Genomic DNA, 19,141 nt, shown 5'->3' with positions numbered 1-19,141 from the left:
GCAGGTCAGTGTTTCTCAGCCTTGGCAGCTTTAAGACACGTGGACTTCAACTCCTAGCATGGCTGGCTGGGGAATTCTAGGAATTGAAGTCTACGCGTCTTAAAATTGCCAAGATTGAGAAACATTGTTGTAGGTTGTCAGAATTGTTTTGTTTTTATTGCAACAGGACTAATCCTGCTCTTACAATAGTATCCATAACTATGGACCCCGATGGTGTGATTGCAGGGACTCAATCTCAGCTTATTCCTTTTCACCACAGCTCAATCCAGTTGATGACTTTCCCAGTAGCTTTGTGTAGATGTTAAATAGCAGAGGAGATAGAGATGAACCCTGCAGCACCCACAAGTGGGCATCTGTTTGGATGACCTCTCCACCCTAACCACCACCAAGTGGCACTGCCTACTCAGGAAGGAATAGAACAACTTCAGAACAGTGCCTCCAACTCTCTGCCCTTGCAGGCAGAAGGGTTCCATGGTGATGGTGGCAGAAGCCACCAAGAGGTCTAGAAAGGTGAGAAAGGATGCATTCCCTTCACCCAGATCCCAATACTCAGGGCCGCAACTAGGGGGGGCAAGAGGGGCATGTGCCCTGGGGCACCATGCTGGGGGGGCGCCAAAATGAGCACGGGGGGTGTCAAAATGGGTGCAGAATCCATGTTTGCCGCGGGATGACACAGACCCTAGTTGCGGGCCTGCCAATACTGGTCATCCACTAGATGCCTGGTACACTTTCTATCCCAGGCCCGAGCCCAAATCCTGATCCAGCTTCCTCTAAGGTGGCCTTAGAGTTCCACCGCTTTTTCAAAAACGTTCCCTCTCATTGTAATACAATAAGAAAAAGTCCTTTAATAAAAGGGAGATGATTTGTTGGCTTTTGTAAAAATAGATATAGTTTGAATGGAACACTTTTGAAATATAGTTCTGAACCCTATTATTTTCAGTTTGGAAAATGTTTTGAAGTAGCATTTCAGTTGGGCCCTTGCTACACTAATCCAAAACAAACAAGCAAAAATAAATCTGAGGAAGAAGATAGTTTTATAAAAGGAAATTGCAATGTACAGTCCAGATGACCAAGATATAGAAACAGAGGGATTCCAGACTTCTGGTATTGACTTTTTATATCTTGTGAAATAATTCTGTTTTTCCCTTGGTGATGTAAATGATGGATAGCCAACCAGTAAATACAACATGAAATGTAATACTTACAAACACAGTTTGTTAAGTATTACTTCTAACTGCTCTTCCTTCCATACATTTATTTAGAATTGTATTGGCATAAAAGATGGATAAGACTTTTCTTTTTATGCATTTGAAATTAATCTACGCGTTATATCCATTGGATCTCCAATATGATTAAACTGGAGGATAAATGTTATCCCTTGATAACAAAGTACCTTTCCCTACTTGTACCTAACCACAATGCAAACACGCCCTAGTAATCTCTCTTTTCCCATTATGTCCCTATGATGCTGTCTTCATCTCCTCCCCAGCTGCTGTCATTTTGGACCATTAAAAAAACATTTCAAACTTGGGAATGCTAGAAAAAGATGTCAGGTTCAGAAGACATTTCTGACTGTTGATGTAGATCTAGAGATCCCCTGTCAAGAAACTGGCAGGCAAGCACTTCCTGTTTCTACCATGCAGAGGTAGTATTTATGTAAGTAGCGTTCATTTGACCAGGCTATGTGTACTGGCCATTATCAGTACCCTAATAAAACCTGGAAACCAACTACATGATTTTGGCAAATACAGAAAGGATTTTATACCCTAATGCCCCACCTGAAGCATGAGGCAGACAGCCAAAGAGCATTTCCTTCTCCAGCTGGCTGTTCTCCAGCATCCTTCTGCTGGGCCAACTGGCACCACTGCCATGTGTGAAGGATTTAAGGGTTTCAAGGGAGACAGGTGCAAGTAAGTCCAGCACTTGCTACAGCAGAACTGTCTCTTCTCCCTAGCCTTGACCCAGGCCATCTATCATCAATTGCCCAGCAGGAATGGTTCTGATGAGCTTAAAGAATATATTTTCATTGTAAATGTATTTGTGTTGCAGTGAAGTGCCTTTTGAATTTATATAGAGTAAAAATATTTGTAATACTAGTCATTTATTTATTTATTTATTTATTTATTTATTTATTTATTTGATCAAATTTTTATCACTGCCAATCTCCCCCCACAAGGAGGGACTCTGGGAGGTAATGATCCAAAAAAAAAAAGAGGATCCTGAACCTGCAGGAAAAACACTAGGAAGAAGAAAAAATGTCACTGTTCTGCCTGTTGCAGTATTACCATTTGATGTTAAATGTACTTAACTGTTTTATGTGCTGTGGTTTAATATTTTTATCATTCTTCAATCTAGCATTATCATTTGCTATGAGAAGATACTTTATCCTGAAATACAACGTAACCTGTAACATCCATCCCTTCATTAAATGAAAAGGGGCAGGTGCCAATTCAGAAGTATGGCTGACTATTTTCAGACCAGGTGGTAATGACTCTTGATCCCAGTTCCTGGATCTAATGGGAGGACTCTGTTAGTGGCTGTTGGGCTGACAATGCTTGGCCTTCTAGGTTTCACTTATGTAGCGCATCAGAACCAAGTGTGTGAGTTTGGGAATTTTGGGACCACACCAACAATTCAAGGACTAAAATACATCCTAGATAAGGAATGTAGCACCTGGGAAACATCAGGTTTCATTGAAAAAAAAACAAACCAATAGATCTTAAGCTGCAAAGGTAGATTTCAGAAGGCTAGTTCTCATGAGATGGGTGAGAATGTTGAATGCATAGATTCAACAATGGGAAGTGGTATTGGGTTATAATCTCCATTTCCTGCTCTCCCAAATTCTACTTATCCATCTAAGGTTGTAAGAGAACCTACATATGTGCATACTTCATATATACAATGTCAGCTCCAATGTAATCTATTCAGATGTTGCAGAATTTGGTGCTGAATTATAATTTTTAGTGCACCTGAAAGGAAAAATGGCAAAATATATGAGTAATAGTATTAATTGTATTTAATTCAATTAATAGTAATTCAATTCAATTTAAAACAAATAAAATTTAGGTTTTGGCCCAGACAGTCCATTCAATGGCCCACTTCAGCCTTCAGTCTGAAAAAGATTGCATACTCCTATTTTAGAGTGTTTCGATTTTCAATCAGATGGGAGGAGTCAACAGTAGAGCTATTTAGGCAGATTTTAACAGGAATGAATCAGATTTAAATGATTTGACATAGCAAGCTGGATCCAGATTTGGGTACATGCAACTAAACTACAGTATGGAAGTGCCTTCTTCTCTTCCCATAGTGGTAACTCCTCCAGGATCCGGGGGAAAAAAAAAACTCTACAAAACAGTAGGTGCTTCTGCCCAGTTTTCAAGGACCTGCTCTTTGCCTTCAGACAGATCAGTGCATTTAATAGGACCCCTCAATGCCCTGTGTAGCATTTCTAGGAGACTGGAGAAATAGCTTTAGGGAGCTGGAAGAAGGGAAATCTACTTTCACCAATCCAGCTGCATGCATCTAAATGTAAATTCACCCGACAACCTTCAGATTAGGATGCAGCCTTCAGCCATATGGAATACAAAGACTTCCTTGAATTTAAGCACAACTACTGCAATATGAGCTTAGAGTACAGAAGGGGAAGAGGCTTAAAAAGATTTGTCTTGGTAAGGAAAGTAGATGTTTGGCAAGAACAGGCTGGTGTGTTCTTTGTTTACTATGCTCTAGGGATCTACACAGATTGTGTCTTGGGAGTAGCATGGCAAGTGACTCTGCTGAGTGTTGTTTTCCACGCATTTCAGCAGGTAAACAAACAGCTTTTCACAAAGACACCACAAGGCGCCAGTACTTTTTCCTCTGATAGAAATTTCATCTAGAAATGTTGGTCAAAACGTTATATGTAGCATATGAGACAAAAGTCCACTAGTAGCAGTAGCTAATTACTATTGAGCAGTTGCTTTGCTTTAACAAGACTGTCCATTTAAAGTGTGAATGCCATCATTAGCTTGTTCTGCAAATGAAATCATCATCTGTAAGTCAGATGGCCAGTATCACCACAATGGTAGAATTATGGGTACAACATGTCCGCCACAGTTTGGACAAGCTGCAAAGATCACTTTTATTGGGAATATGGCAATTATGGAAAGATCTTTGCTCTCCTTTTGGAAAATGACACTGTTTGAGTCTTTGCAAATGACTACTGACAAAGCCCACTGTCTGAATATATAGCTTTTATCTCCTCACCTTCCAGCAACATTCCCCTATCCTTTTTCCTATTTTTTTTCTTTAATCGAAATAGCTATCTTGCCAGTAATAAAAGGACATAAGCCGCAAACATCATGAGTGATGAACAGCATCAAGGTGTCAAAACTACTTGGGGAGATGCTGCTGGTTTGGTTTGAAATGGCCCTCTTACTTTTTGGAAAATCTTATCCTCATGACTATGCTACATAGATAGAAATGGAAATGTGCTGTAGGTTCTAGTACTGTACCCATTGCTGATCCTAGGAAGACCTCAGCAGGTTTCAGCACCTGCCTGACCTTGGCTAATCTCAACAGAGACCACCAAGAAACACAAAACTATAGTCTAGACAGGGAAGGCAGCAACAGCAAACCACTTCCATACTGTTGCCAAGAAAACAACTTGGATATGTCCACAAAATCCCTAAGAGTTGAGTTCAAGTGGAAGAAGACGATCTTTAATCCTAGAAATAGAATGGTTTTCTCCCATTAAGTAGGCTGAATCCATAGGGCCATATCTGATAGGAGTGGTTTGATGCAGACCCACCACCACGTTCCAGGGCTCTAAGCTGCCCAGAGTTGTGCTGTTACTCTAATTTTCCCAGGGGACATGTACACACAGTTGACTTGGGCAGTTAAGCATGGCAAATTATTTAAGGGGATTCACCTGTCCTGTGAATTTAGCTACAATTGTAGTAGTAGTAGTAGTAGAAGAAGAGGAGGAGGAGGAGGAGGAAGGAGGGAGGGGGAAGAGGAAGAGGAATATATGTAGATTTCACAAGGTGTTTGGAATAATCAGCATCCTGGGCACCATGAAGATGAACCACAATAAGCTCTTGATTTCACTCTTACAATTTCTACTCTGCATGAGAATCCCACTTCACCTCTAGGCAGTCTGATAATTATGAACCAAGCCACCCCATGATGATGCTGGATAATGGAAGAATAGTTAATTATAACATTCTAATTCTTATAGTATCTAGCTATTACAGTTAAAGAACACTTACATGGATTGCCTCTGATCCCTATCCACAAAAGGGATCTTGCTCCAGGTCTTAGGTAGGACTGAAGGAAAAAGCTGGAGGCCTCATCTTAAAGAATAGTATTTAAAAACTAAGGTTTTTATCTTTAAAAGAAGAAAGTCTTGTGGCATCCTAAATACATGTATTACTGCCTTGCTAACTAGGTATAACACTGATATCCTTGCATTAATTATTTGGTGAACGTAGGTAGGCTGCAGGATAGGCTTACACATGGTAAACTGAACCCTTTTACTCAACCCAATTTTCTGGGTTCACACAACACAGTGAACCATACACTAACCACACAGGTTTATGGCTTATTGTGGGGAAAAATGTAATAATAAACATCAATTTTCTTAAGAGAACAAATAGAGAAAGCAAAAAGAACAAAGATCTTCTTATGGTCAGAGACATACAAGAATCCAGAAAGGGGTGGGGAGATACTTACTACCATGTAGATTATGGATCAAGATTTAGAGGGTTTCTGCCTCACTTTGCTCCCGATGTGTACTATTTAGGGGTGCTACTATCAAGAAGAGGATGAAGTTTATCCTTTCACTCTGAGGGTGGTCATAAAGCTTAATGAATTAATTACATTTGTTTCAATTTTGACTTTAATTAACAGATTAATTTTGCATGCTGCAAAGATACGAACCAGCCTCCAGCATCATCTTTCCAAGAAGGCCTCTGGGTCCAAATGGGCTTCAAATGGGCACCATATGCTTGTTAAAAAATTAGTGGCTGCTGCCCAGTGGTTTATTTACAACAGTGCCCATCTGCCCAGAAATAGGATCATAGGGGATGTTCTGTGGAAGATGGGCTAGAATAGTGCAGGTAGTGTTCTCATGAATTCATGCTTTGTCCCCATAGCAACAATTTTGTGAATGGCAAGTCTCCTCTACCTGCCACTCCCAACAATATCTCAGAATTGTAAAGAAGCTCACCAGGTTAGAAAACATGGAGTCTCAGGTATAATGACTACAACAAGACTTACTGGAAAATTTGTAAATAACTGCTTCAGTGTAAGCTGAAACTAAAGGATTGTCTCTTGGGTCCTCCAGATGAACACCCTCCCTCATTTAATAGCATGGGCAAGCAAACCAAGGAGCAGACAAGCTGGCTCCCCTCCCTCTACCATTGTGGCCACCTGCTTTATTTTTTACAGCCAGGAAACAGACAGGCAGACAGGTATAGACAGGCAGACAACTCCTGCATACAAGGAAGTGATCCTGAGACTATCAGAAGCCCCCATGAGATTGGAATGCACATGTGGACATGAGATTGTGCTAGCCTGTGCAACTCGATTCTTACTTTGTAATTTTAAGACACAAAGGGGGTTGAGTGAACATCTCTTTTATCACCCTATCCTATTTTCCATCTTTGAAATGTTTTTGTCATAGCAGGTGACCTTGGCTGATCTTGAGAAAGCTGAGCAGCATTGGGGTATTTAGGTGGGCAGCCACCAGAAAATACCAGGACTTTGAAGAAAACATCCCAGAACAGATCAACCGAATGTTGGTCTGTTGGTTACGACAGGAATTAATCAACCAGCTTGTCACCCAAGCCTGATGTTGTGGGCTAAGAATGAGTGACTGACCCAAAGTCACCCAGCTGGCTTTCAGGCCTAAGATGGGAGTAGAACTCACAGATTCCTGGTTTCTAGGCCAGCATGTTAACCACTACACCAAACTGGCTCTCAATAACTCAAGCCAGGGAACATATCTAATACTCCTTCCTCCTCCTATTTTCCCCACAGCAACAACCCTGTGAGGTGAATTGGGCTGAGAGAGAGTAGCTGGCCCAAGGTCACCCAGCCAGCTTTCATGCTTAAGGCAGGACTAGAACTCATAGACTCCTGGTTTCTAGCCTGTTGCCTTAACCACTAGACCAAACTGGCTCTCTGGTAATGACATCCTGTTCTCTACAGTTATTAAACAAACCACATGGATGCCTTCAGGTACCACCAGAAGTGAACTCAACTGGAGCGACATTCAACTCACTTACTAGAAGAAACTTTTTCTACATCAGAAAGGAAGGAGGTGGGAGAAAGGCAGTTAAGGCAGTGTTATTTCCTTTAACTTCAGCAAAGGATCGTTACCTTGTCGTGGTGCTGGAGCTTGAGCACCTCAATGATGCCATGAGCTAAACCGTGAAGGGCCACCCAAGACGGGAAGGTCATGACAGAGAGGTCAGACTAAATGCGATCCCTGGGGAAGGTAATGGCAACCCACCTCAGTATTCTTGCCATGAAAACTAAATGGATCAGTACAACCAGAGATATGTCGGTATACCATCGGAAGATGAGACCCCCAGGTCGGAAGATGGTCAAAATGCTACTGGGGAGGAACAGAGGATGAGCTCAACTAGCCCCAGACGTGATGACGCAGCTAGCTCAAAGCCGAAAGGACGGCTAGCGGCCGACGGTGCTGGTGGTGAACGGCGAATCCGATGTTCTAAGGATCAACACACCATCGGAACCTGGAATGTAAGATCTATGAGCCAGGGCAAATTGGATGTGGTTATTGGTGAGATGTCAAGATTAAAGATAGACATTCTGGGCGTCAGTGAACTGAAATGGACTGGAATGGGCCACTTCACATCAAATGACCACCAGATCTACTACTGCGGACAAGAGGACCACAGAAGAAATGGAGTAGCCTTCATAATTAATAGTAAAGTGGCTAAAGCAGTGCTTGGATACAACCCAAAAAATGATAGAATGATCTCAATTCGAATTCAGGGCAAGCCATCTAACATCACAATGATCCAAATATACGCCCCAACCACAAATGCTGAAGAAGCTGAAGTAGAGCAGTTCTATGAGGATCTGCAGCACCTACTGGACAACACGCCTAAAAGAGATGTTATTTTCATCACAGGAGACTGGAATGCTAAGGTGGGCAGTCAAATGACACCTCGAATTACAGGTAAGTATGGCCTGGGAGAACAAAACGAAGCAGGACACAGGCTGATAGAATTTTGCCAAGACAATTCACTCTGCATAACAAACACTCTCTTCCAACAACCTAAGAGACGGCTTTATACATGGACTTCACCAGATGGACAACACCGAAATCAGATTGATTACATCCTTTGCAGCCAAAGGTGGCGGACATCTGTACAGTCGGTAAAAACAAGGCCTGGAGCTGACTGTAGTTCAGATCACGAACTTCTTCTTGCACAATTTAGGATCAGACTAAAGAGATTAGGGAAGACCCACAGATCAGCTAGATATGAGCTCACTAATATTCCTAAGGAATATGCAGTGGAGGTGAAGAATAGATTTAAGGGACTGGACTTAGTAGATAGGGTCCCGGAAGAACTCTGGACAGAAGTTGGCAGCATTGTTCAGGAGGCGGCAACAAAATACATCCCAAAGAAAGAGAAAACCAAGAAGGCAAAATGGCTGTCTGCTGAGACACTAGAAGTAGCCCAAGAAAGAAGGAAAGCAAAAGGCAACAGTGATAGGGGGAGATATGCCCAATTAAATGCAAAATTCCAGAGGTTAGCCAGAAGAGATAAGGAATTATTTTTAAACAAGCAATGCGCGGAAGTGGAAGAAGACAATAGAATAGGAAGGACAAGAGACCTCTTCCAGAAAATTAGAAACATTGGAGGTAAATTCCAGGAAAAAATGGGTATGATCAAAAACAAAGATGGCAAGGACCTAACAGAAGAAGAAGAGATCAAGAAAAGGTGGCAAGAATATACAGAAAACCTGTATAGGAAGGATAACAATATCGGGGATAGCTTTGACAGTGTGGTCGGTGAGCTAGAGCCAGACATCCTGAAGAGTGAGGTTGAGTGGGCCTTAAGAAGCATTGCTAATAACAAGGCAACAGGAGACGACGGCATCCCAGCTGAACTGTTCAAAATCTTGCAAGATGATGCTGTCAAGGTAATGCATGCTATATGCCAGCAAATTTGGAAAACACAAGAATGGCCATCAGACTGGAAAAAATCAACTTATATCCCCATACCAAAAAAGGGAAACACTAAAGAATGTTCAAACTATCGAACAGTGGCACTCATTTCACATGCCAGTAAGGTAATGCTGAAGATCCTGCAAGGTAGACTTCAGCAGTTCATGGAGCGAGAATTGCCAGACGTACAAGCTGGGTTTAGAAAAGGCAGAGGAACTAGAGACCAAATTGCCAATATCCGCTGGATAATGGAAAAAGCCAGGGAGTTTCAGAAAAACATCTATTTCTGTTTTATTGACTATTCTAAAGCCTTTGACTGTGTGGACCATAACAAATTGTGGCAAGTTCTTAGTGGTATGGGGATACCAAGTCATCTTGTATGCCTCCTGAAGAATCTGTATAACGACCAAGTAGCAACAGTAAGAACAGACCATGGAACAACAGACTGGTTTAAGATTGGGAAAGGAGTACGGCAGGGCTGTATACTCTCACCCTACCTATTCAACTTGTATGCAGAACACATCATGCGACAAGCTGGCCTTGAGGAATCCAAGGCTGGAGTTAAAATCTCTGGAAGAAACATTAACAATCTCAGATATGCAGATGATACCACTTTGATGGCTGAAAGTGAAGAGGAACTGAGGAGCCTTATGATGAAGGTGAAAGAAGAAAGTGCAAAAGCTGGTTTGCAGCTAAACCTCAAAAAAACCAAGATTATGGCAACCAGCTTGATTGATAACTGGCAAATAGAGGGAGAAAATGTAGAAGCAGTGAAAGACTTTGTATTCCTAGGTGCAAAGATTACTGCAGATGCTGACTGCAGTCAGGAAATCAGAAGACGCTTAATCCTTGGAAGAAGAGCAATGACAAATCTTGATAAAATAGTTAAGAGCAGAGACATCACACTGACAACAAAGGCCCGCATAGTTAAAGCAATGGTGTTCCCTGTAGTAACATATGGCTGCGAGAGCTGGACCATAAGGAAAGCTGAGCGAAGGAAGATCGATGCTTTTGAACTGTGGTGTTGGAGGAAAATTCTGAGAGTGCCTTGGACTGCAAGAAGATCCAACCAGTCCATCCTCCAGGAAATAAAGCCAGACTGCTCACTTGAGGGAATGATATTAAAGGCAAAACTGAAATACTTTGGCCACATAATGAGAAGACAGGACACCCTGGAGAAGATGCTGATGCTAGGGAGAGTGGAAGGCAAAAGGAAGAGGGGCCGACCAAGGGCAAGATGGATGGATGATATTCTAGAGGTGACGGACTTGTCCCTGGGGGAGCTGGGGGTGTTGACGACCGACAGGAAGCTCTGGCGTGGGCTGGTCCATGAAGTCACGAAGAGTCGGAAGCGACTAAACGAATAAACAACAACAATTTCCTTTAAAGTTCAAGACAATTTAAGAAGAGGAGAATATGATTCAAGAATAAATAAATGATTCAAGAATGGATCAAAGGAGTATGTCAAACTGTGAAAGCAATCCATTATTAAGTCCCACGGAAATACACCAATTATGAGCAAAGGCATCTAGTTCTAACCTACTGACACAGCAATGCTCAAGTTCAGTTTCATTATAACATCAGGATTTGCCATGGCTCCTACTCATTCCCCCTGATTTCACAATTTCATTCTGACTGAGGCTTAAGGAAATCAAGTTCATTGCCAATTCAAGATTATATTCAGTCAAGGAATCACAGCTAAATAGCTGCTTCGAATTCATTTGGTCATAAATAATAGGATTTTATTTTGTAGGAGGGATCTCTCTTTTTAAAATAGTCTGTCCTAACCATTTCAGAAAGCAGCCATTCTGATATTTAGTAATATGGACCAAAACAGCTCTGCAGAGAATTTGATTTTCTTACAAGCTAGGATAGATCATGGCTATCCTAGATTTGACAAAGCCCATGAGGCCACTCTGTGGATCCGACCAAAGATTCCCAGTGATGCTGACAATTGGAAGTGATACCTTATGACTTAAAAGGATGGGGATGGGTCAGGTTCTCCTTTCAAATCATAATTTGTTGCTTTCAATTCACTAATCATCAGATTAAGTCAAATCCAAAATCCCAAAGTGAACTGGAATGATGTAGGATGTTCAGGATTTATCCAAAGCCAAACAAGCATCTCGTCATACCAAACCATGCAATCCAGGGTTTCTAAACTGGCTGAGATCACCCAAAATGCTAAACCAACTGCCTCTGCCAACTCATTTTCAGTTGCAGGATAATTTGCAAATTAAAAATATATACAGGTAGAGCTCGCTTAATTACTGCCCTGTTTAGTGACTGTTTGAAGTTGTGATAGTGCTGAAAAAGTAACTTTTCGACCAGTCCTCTCATTTACGACTGTCACAGCATCCCCATGGTCACCTGATCGAGATTTAGGTGCTATGCAATCGGGAGGCATTTATGACATTGCAGCGTGCCATGGTCACGTGATCACTATTTGCTTGCTTCACAGCTGGCTTCCGAAAAGCAGAGTCAATGGAGAAGCCAGCAGTAAAATCACAAGTCGCGGTCACGTATTTCTCTTCACCACAGGTAATTTGCTTAATGTCTGCAGCGGAAGTGAGGGCATAAACCTGTTGTGGTCGTGTGAAATCTTGCTTAATGACCATGTCATTTAGAGAGAATTGCTGGTCCCAATTGTAGCCATTAAGTGAGGACTACTTGTACTTAGAGCTGGATTTTAGGTGAATTATAGCTTGAGAGGAAGAGTTGTAGCTCCTACCCATCATCTCTGCACTGCCACTGCCTTGTTGAAGTTTCCTTTGGCCTCGGTGGAACCACTGCACCCAACTCAAAGATCCCCCATTTCCCATGGTAGCCCCCTCACCCTCACAAGGTCTATAAAAGTTTACCCTCCCCCCATTTGATTTATAGAACCAGAAATAAGGTGGAAACCTGTAGAAAATAATTAGCTGGCTGACATTCAGTTCTGAATGGAAGCGCACACAAGTTTAAAATGCCACCCAAGTTAATCCCAAAAACACATGCTGGCTTTGCACGAAAGTCTAAGCAACTGCTGTGCTTGTGTGATCTGTTCAGGTTTGCTTAACACAATAGCTTGGTTCACAGGACACACGAAGACAATGGCCAGTTTTCACTACACATGAACCACTACCAATCCCATTTGGGCCCAATCTACCAATTTGTGTGACCCTGTGCCGTAGCTTTGGCAATACAGATGTAATGGGGTTATAATGCTTATATTTTATATGGTATGGAGGAGTAGACACAAGGCAAATAACTCATGCCGTTTGACTGAACAGAAGCTAATTTAGTCTGCTATCTTCAAGATATATCTATGTTTCATTGACTGGTGGATCAGACTATCCCTGCCACTAAGGATATGGTAAGGAACAGGTATGTTGTTCTCTAGCTGGCTGACTCTAAATCCCATTCACAATACCAGCAAATTTTACATACATGCACATACATAGCTATAGTGTGCATGCATGGTATGTGAACACACACTCACGCATACACACACACACAACCCTGCACAGACAGAAAATAAATGATGCGCTGCCAGGTTATAGCGCCCATCTACTGTTATCAGGAAATACTGCTCTTCCTCTTCACCACCAGCACTCCACACTGAAATCCTTTCGATTGCTATAAAATCTCTACTTAGGCCGGCACAAGGGTGTCCGGGAAGGTGTGTGTTAGACAGTCAAGACATTATTGTCACTGGAAGTCAGGCAGGATATAAATTTAATAAATTATTATTATTAACTGTGTTGTCAAAACCACATCCCTTTTTACATGGACTGTGCATGAGACACAGGTAGAAAAGAGTTGGGGTCTTGATTGTCTGATCACAGCCACCATCTTGACTCTTTTGATCTTCCTACAGATGCCCCTGGTCCTGGGCACCTGCTATATAGCAGTAAGGCCTAGAACAGTACCCAAAGGGACGTAATTGCATCCACTCATCCAGCACACAAAATGTGCTAGTAAGGTCTGAATAAATAAGTAGCAACTAAGCCTATAATGTGGGATGCAGTGGCACTGCGGGTTAAACTGCTGAGCTGCTGAGCTTGCCGATCGGAAGGTCGGCGGTTCAAATCCGCGTGACGGGGTGAGCTCCTGTTGCTAGTCCCAGCTCCTGCCAACCTAGCAGTTCGAAAACATGCAAATGTGAGTAGATTAATAGGTACCGCTTCGGCAGGCAGGTAACGGCGTTCCGTGTAGTCATGCCGGCCACATGACCACGGAAGTGTCCACGGACAAACGCCGGCTCTTCGGCTTTGAAACGGAGATGAGCACCACCCCCTAGAGTCAGACACGACTGGACTTAATGTCAAGGGAAACCTTTACCTTTACCTTAAGCCTATAATAATGAAGTCTTATAAGAAGGAGAAATACTGTAGTTTGTACTGTGAAGCAGAAGTTGTGAATACCTGGCTAGATTCTTTCAGCAAACCAGATCTTTATGCAAACCTTTCAAATCTATTTACTTTCCAGTTCTGATTGATTGGTACCACCAGTCTGATGATCATGCATATATTTTCATTTAGCAGTATCCATTCTTCAAAACTAGGGAGCACTTCAGCATCCACTGAATTATTAATAGTAAAGACCTGGCATCTATACAACACCATGTAAGCACTGAAGTGCAATGTGAGATGGAAACAAACCAATGAATGTCAAACTTCACCACCCTTTCTTCTGCCAAATGATACAGAATTACACTTGGATGAGCAAATCAGTGTTAGAACAGGTGCACAAGTACAAGGAAAACCAGTATTTAATGCCACCTGGTCGTCTCCCTCCAAATCACAGCTACAATTGTAGGTTGGAGAATTTTTTTTTATTGCATCTGTTAATGTGTGTCTAAAAAGAGGCTAAACGTTGCATTGGGTTGCCTTTGTGAATATCTCAAAGCTGCATTATCATAGCATCAACAGAAATTCACAGTTCATTGATTGCAACCTGAAGGCATGACTTGGATGCCTGAAACAATTGTTGTTGATCAAAACACTGTCATCTGACAAGCTTCAGAACATCTGTCATCTGAAGAGCTTCAAACACAATTCCTCTCTATAGACCTTGTTCATGTTGTTTTCAGCAGTAAAACATGAAGCAATGACATCTCCATTGATGCACATATATGTGAAGTATAGTCTTTAGTTAAGGCTTTCCAGCTTGAAGGCATTGACCAGTGCTGGACTACAACTCCCATGATTCCTAGTCAGCATGACTGGATGGAGATGATGGAAACCGTCAGCCCAAGTCGTCTGGAACTAGTGGAACAGGTTGGGAAAAAAAAAAACCTGCCTTAAATGTATGGAAAAGCATCATCGGCTTAGAAGCAAAGGAGCATCCCTAGTGCCCTTCCACACCCACATTTTGTAAGTCCAAATTGCAATTCTACATTCAGCAAGAAATGGTTCGTTTCTCCTGAAGAAGGAGTCAGAGAGGGCCGTGGCCCGGCTTCTTTCCACCCATCTTGGAACGACACATTCAGAGAAGGGGTGAATGAGCCCAGCAGTGTAAAAGGAGGTGCTGCAGCAGCTGAGAGACTGCACCACCTTACCAGCACAATAGGCTGAGTCTGTGCTCCTGACTGGGCTTCTGAGCCATGAATCTGCCACTGTGGTCCTTGTCTCCAGGCCCAAATTCTGTTATTAAGTCAACCTCTCCTGAAGCCTTCAGTTGTCTTTGCCCTGCTCAGATTGCTACAGGCAGGTTCTGGCAGATCAGATCTTTCTGGTCACCATCATTTATTATTGATATTTATGTGCATATTGGGAATAAGAAGCCCCCTCTCCTCATCCTGAATGACATCTGTCATATCTGGGGAGGGAAGACTTCTTAGTTCCAAGATGTATATAATAATATGACACTGGGGCAGACCTGGAGCCCATGTATGATGGGACAAAAGCCAAAAAGAGTACAATACAAACACATTTCTCACACACAGACACACAGAAAGAAACGTACAAACACATAACCTCCAGAATTTGGTTGAGCAGTGTAAGAGAAAGTGCTTTAGAAGGGAGATTTAAACAGAAATATATCTCTGCCCCCTTCCCCAATCTGGCACACTGCAAGTACCAATCAAAGTGAATATTTGTAGCTCAGCGCTGAACTGTGGAGTCCTTGGTGCTCTCTCAGCCTTGTTTTCTTGCAGACATTTCATTGCCAGACTAGGCAACATCTTCAGTGCGAGACTCCCTCTTCGCACTGAAGATGTTGCCTAGTCTGGCAGTGAAACGTCTGCAAGAAAACAGCAAGGCTCAGAGAGCACCAAGGACTCCGCACTGCAAGTATTTTGAACTTTCATCACTCTAGGTCTTGGAGCCTAGTCCAGTAAAATTGGAGGGCACCCGGAGGGGTAGATAGCAACCTTCACGAATTCTTAATGTTTCAGTGCTCTGTTATTACAAAAAGTGCTGTGTAGTTCTTGGGTCTCCATACTTGAGAAATATGCAAGACATGGAAGAGAAACTTGTATGGCTATAACTTAAGTCACACAGAGAGAGATGGTGGTCATACCACACGGTAAGACATAATCTACTTAGCCATCATTTCGTGAATAAACCACAACTGGCTGAGAGCTATAAACAATGATTTAATAGAACAATGGCTAGGTTCATACAACACACTAAACCTATAAGCAAGCTAGCACCTATCCAACCAAGCAAAAGCAAAGATCCATTTAGTCCCAAAAGCATCTGTTCTGAATAATGTTTTGCCTCAGGTCTGCTGCTCAGTTTATGCATTTCCACACCTTTTCCCCTCCCAACATATGGAGGGTCATGCTGGCTGGGGAATTCTGGGAGTTGAAGTCCATCCATCTTAAAGTTGCCAAGGTTGAGAAACACTGCTCCAGAGGGTGTGGGATTTTTTAAAACAATTTAAAATATTTCCCCTATGTTATCTCAATAATCTTTAAAGAAACTCTGCAAGGTATGCCAGTATTGTGTTGACTGAGAGACGGATGGGCAATCTTCATACAACAGGCTAAGCCATAGTTTCCTTACCCAAGATATCTGAATAAACCAAAGGTGGTGGGAGTCAAAGTTGGTGGGTGAAAATTGAACCAAGCTCCTCCTAGCTTAGCAGCCAGATTCCTAAATACTAGCATTCTAGTTGCTACTGGCCATGGATAACAGACAAAAATGAGGAGGCTGCCTCTTTCTGGATTCTCTAGAAAGTGCTCAAATTGCTCACTGAAATCAAATTAAGCATATTTCATGCCCACCCAGACTTAACACTGTTAAGTGGCTTTTTACCATCACTAATTCTAAAACAGGCAGCTCTAGCCCATTATAGTACTAATGCCAAACTATTGAACTGAACTGATGATAAACAACTGGAAGAAACAGGCTGAGAAGAAAAAAGTGATATATAATTGTGATAGCCTGATAGCTGTAAAAGCAGAACAGTCTTGGAAAAGGATCTATGGACTGTAATCTCTGGAGAAACAATCAGTCATTTCAAAGTTGTTGTCATCAAATTAGCTGTCCACAGAATTTCAGGCTCCTAATTACATTGCTCTTGAAAGTCACAAAGAACCCAGATTGCTATATAGTTGCCTTGTTTCCAGGTGGATACAGTGAATGCTGCTGTTTCTCTTCCCTTCTCCCAACAATGTTTCTGGAACATTTCTCTCCCCTACTCCCACCAACACCAAGGACAGAATCTCTCCAGATTCCTCCTCTATTTGATGAAACTTCTGGTTTTACCCCTTAGTCTTCTGCTGTTCCCCAAACAGCCAAATCTGCATAGAGATAGATGGATGGATGGATGGATGATAGAATGATAGATAGAAAGATAATAGATAGATAGATAGATAGATAGATAGATAGATAGATAGATAGATAGATAGATAGATAGATAGATAGATAGATAAATCTCCCCCTCTCTGCCCTTCCCAATATTGTTAGTTTATTTATAATTTTACCATTGCCCACAGAGTACATGGACACATATTTCCCTCGGGGACAAATTCTAGAAGGGCAACTGTGTTAGCCTGCTGTTGCAACTAGGAGAACAACAGACTCTTGCAACGTTCTAAAGACAAAGCAACTGATTATATTCTGCTGCTTCGGGAGATCACAAACATGATCAGCAGTTTCGGTAGATCCAGTAGAAGGTGGGGAGATTGGTAGCACTACCTACTGAGAGTAATACTTCACGGATCTGATGAAGTGGGCTCTAATTCGTAATAGTTCATGCCAGAAGAAATCTGCCGCAAGACTTACTTCTTTCACCTATTATCCTTTTCTCTTGAGGTAAACCGGATTGTAAGAGCCTTGGTGACAAGGACCCAACCTTTTGCTTTAAAGTTTCATGCACAGCAATAGCTATTTATTATGCCCTAGTTATTTAGTGATGTAGAAAGGTGCACTGCAGCAGATGTGCTTTTCAGCTGTTAGCGCGCGCGCACACACACAACACACCCTGGAGCAATGACAGAAGCAACCTACAAAGTAGACCGCTGAGAAGCCAATTCATCCTAAATAAATACGGCATATTTGCTGTCTGGGTGGAAGGAATCTTTCGAAACATCTTGGATGCCTCTGTCCCCAGACTCCATGGCAGCAGGCGGCAAGTCCCTGCACCCGATTTCAGCAAAAAGCAGGGTTCCATCCCGTTGCAGAAAGGGGGAGGAGGGAGAGGAAATGACACCCGTCATTGTCATTGTCCCCATCTTGTCACTAGATCTGGTTATCAAACTTGCGAACAACTGCGGCGAGAATAAGTATCCCCGGCCCACTCTCCGCGGCCACCTTTGCCCCTCAGCCTCCAAGACGAAGTTAGTTCCCGAGCGCGGTCCGAGCGGTCCGGGCCAGAGAGCTGCGAAGCGCGTGCCTCCCGTCCCCTTTCCCAGCCCCCCTGCTCACCAGCCGCCCCCCCACCCCCGGCAGAACCCCGAGCGAGACCGCCTGACCTGCCAGGCTGTTGTAACAGTCGATTTCGATGCTGTCTAGCAGCTGCCTCTGCTCGTCCGAGAGCCTGCCCAGGCCGGTAGCCCCGGCGGAGGCGGCGGTCGAGCCGGCGTCCTCTGAGTCTTCCTGGGCCAGCAATAGCCCCTTCAGCTCCAGCAGCGCCCTGTGATACTTGCCGATGGCTTCCCGGCACTTCTTCTCCTTGTAGCACTGAGCTCCTTGGCTTTTGAAATCCAGCGCTCGCCGGATGAGCTGCTCGGGCTCCGCAGCCGGAGAAGCGGTGGCTGGAACAGAGAGCTGGCCGCAGCCGCTGCCCCGATGCTGGGCGCCCGCCGCTGGCCCGCCGCTGCCCTGGGCGCAGTGCCCGTCCCCGGCTGCCCGGCTGCCCGGGTTCTGCTTCCCCGCAGCAGCGGGGCTCTTCCGCTCCATGCCAGCCGCTGCTTGGCTCCTCCTCACGCTCAGGGCGGCGGCAGATCGGGCGCTGAATCCGGAGAGCGAGAAGCTGCCGCTGCCTCCTCCTCCCTCTCCCTGCCAAAGAAATCAAGCGGCGGCCCAGGCAGCTCCCGGCGTGCTGGGGCTGGTGCCACCCCTTGGCTCGGCGCGGCTCCTTGCTCCCATCCTCCAGCCGCCTGGCAAGAGCGGGGCACCGCCGCCGCCGCCTCGCCCCTTCGACCTGCCTCCCGTCGCGCGGGGCGCGTGGCTGCTGGTTCCCGCGCCGCTGCGTTGTGAGCGGGGGGGATTTCGCTGCGGGGCAATTGTTGCTAAACCGAAAGAATCTGCCCGCACCCAGGAGGGACAGGCAGGAGCCCAAACGTTCGCCCAGCCCGATCTCCGTCCGACTCTAAAGACACCGGGAGAGATTGGAGGGGGGGGGGGCGACAGGGGGTTAAGAGGAGAGGGGAAATCTATCAGGTGACGTAGGCAGAGAGAGGGGAAAGCAGAGCGCGGCGCGTCGAATTGGGAAAAAAACCATCAGCTCTTTGCCTGGGAGAGAGCAAGGTATGTAGGCTCTTAAAGGCACAGGCATGCTGGAGCCGAAAGCTGGTCCGGG

At 43.9% G+C, this 19,141-nt stretch overlaps 1 protein-coding gene across 1 annotated transcript in view; it reads right to left on the bottom strand.

Annotated features, from left to right (window-relative positions):
• Window positions 1-18,914, bottom strand: part of TTC9 (tetratricopeptide repeat domain 9) — a 36,921-nt gene extending 18,007 nt beyond the window's left edge. Inside the window, exon 1 of the mRNA XM_063289838.1 lies at window positions 18,093-18,914. Within this exon, the coding sequence (XP_063145908.1) occupies window positions 18,093-18,519 (427 nt within the window). The 5' untranslated portion in view covers window positions 18,520-18,914. The remainder of the gene's footprint in view (window positions 1-18,092) is intronic.
• Window positions 18,915-19,141: the final 227 nt, after the last annotated feature.

This window comes from Candoia aspera, chromosome 1 (assembly GCF_035149785.1).
Source record: "Candoia aspera isolate rCanAsp1 chromosome 1, rCanAsp1.hap2, whole genome shotgun sequence".
Classification (NCBI taxonomy): Eukaryota; Metazoa; Chordata; class Lepidosauria; order Squamata; family Boidae; genus Candoia; species Candoia aspera.
Note: the sequence above shows the minus strand (reverse complement) of the source record. Positions and strands in the feature narration are given on the sequence as shown.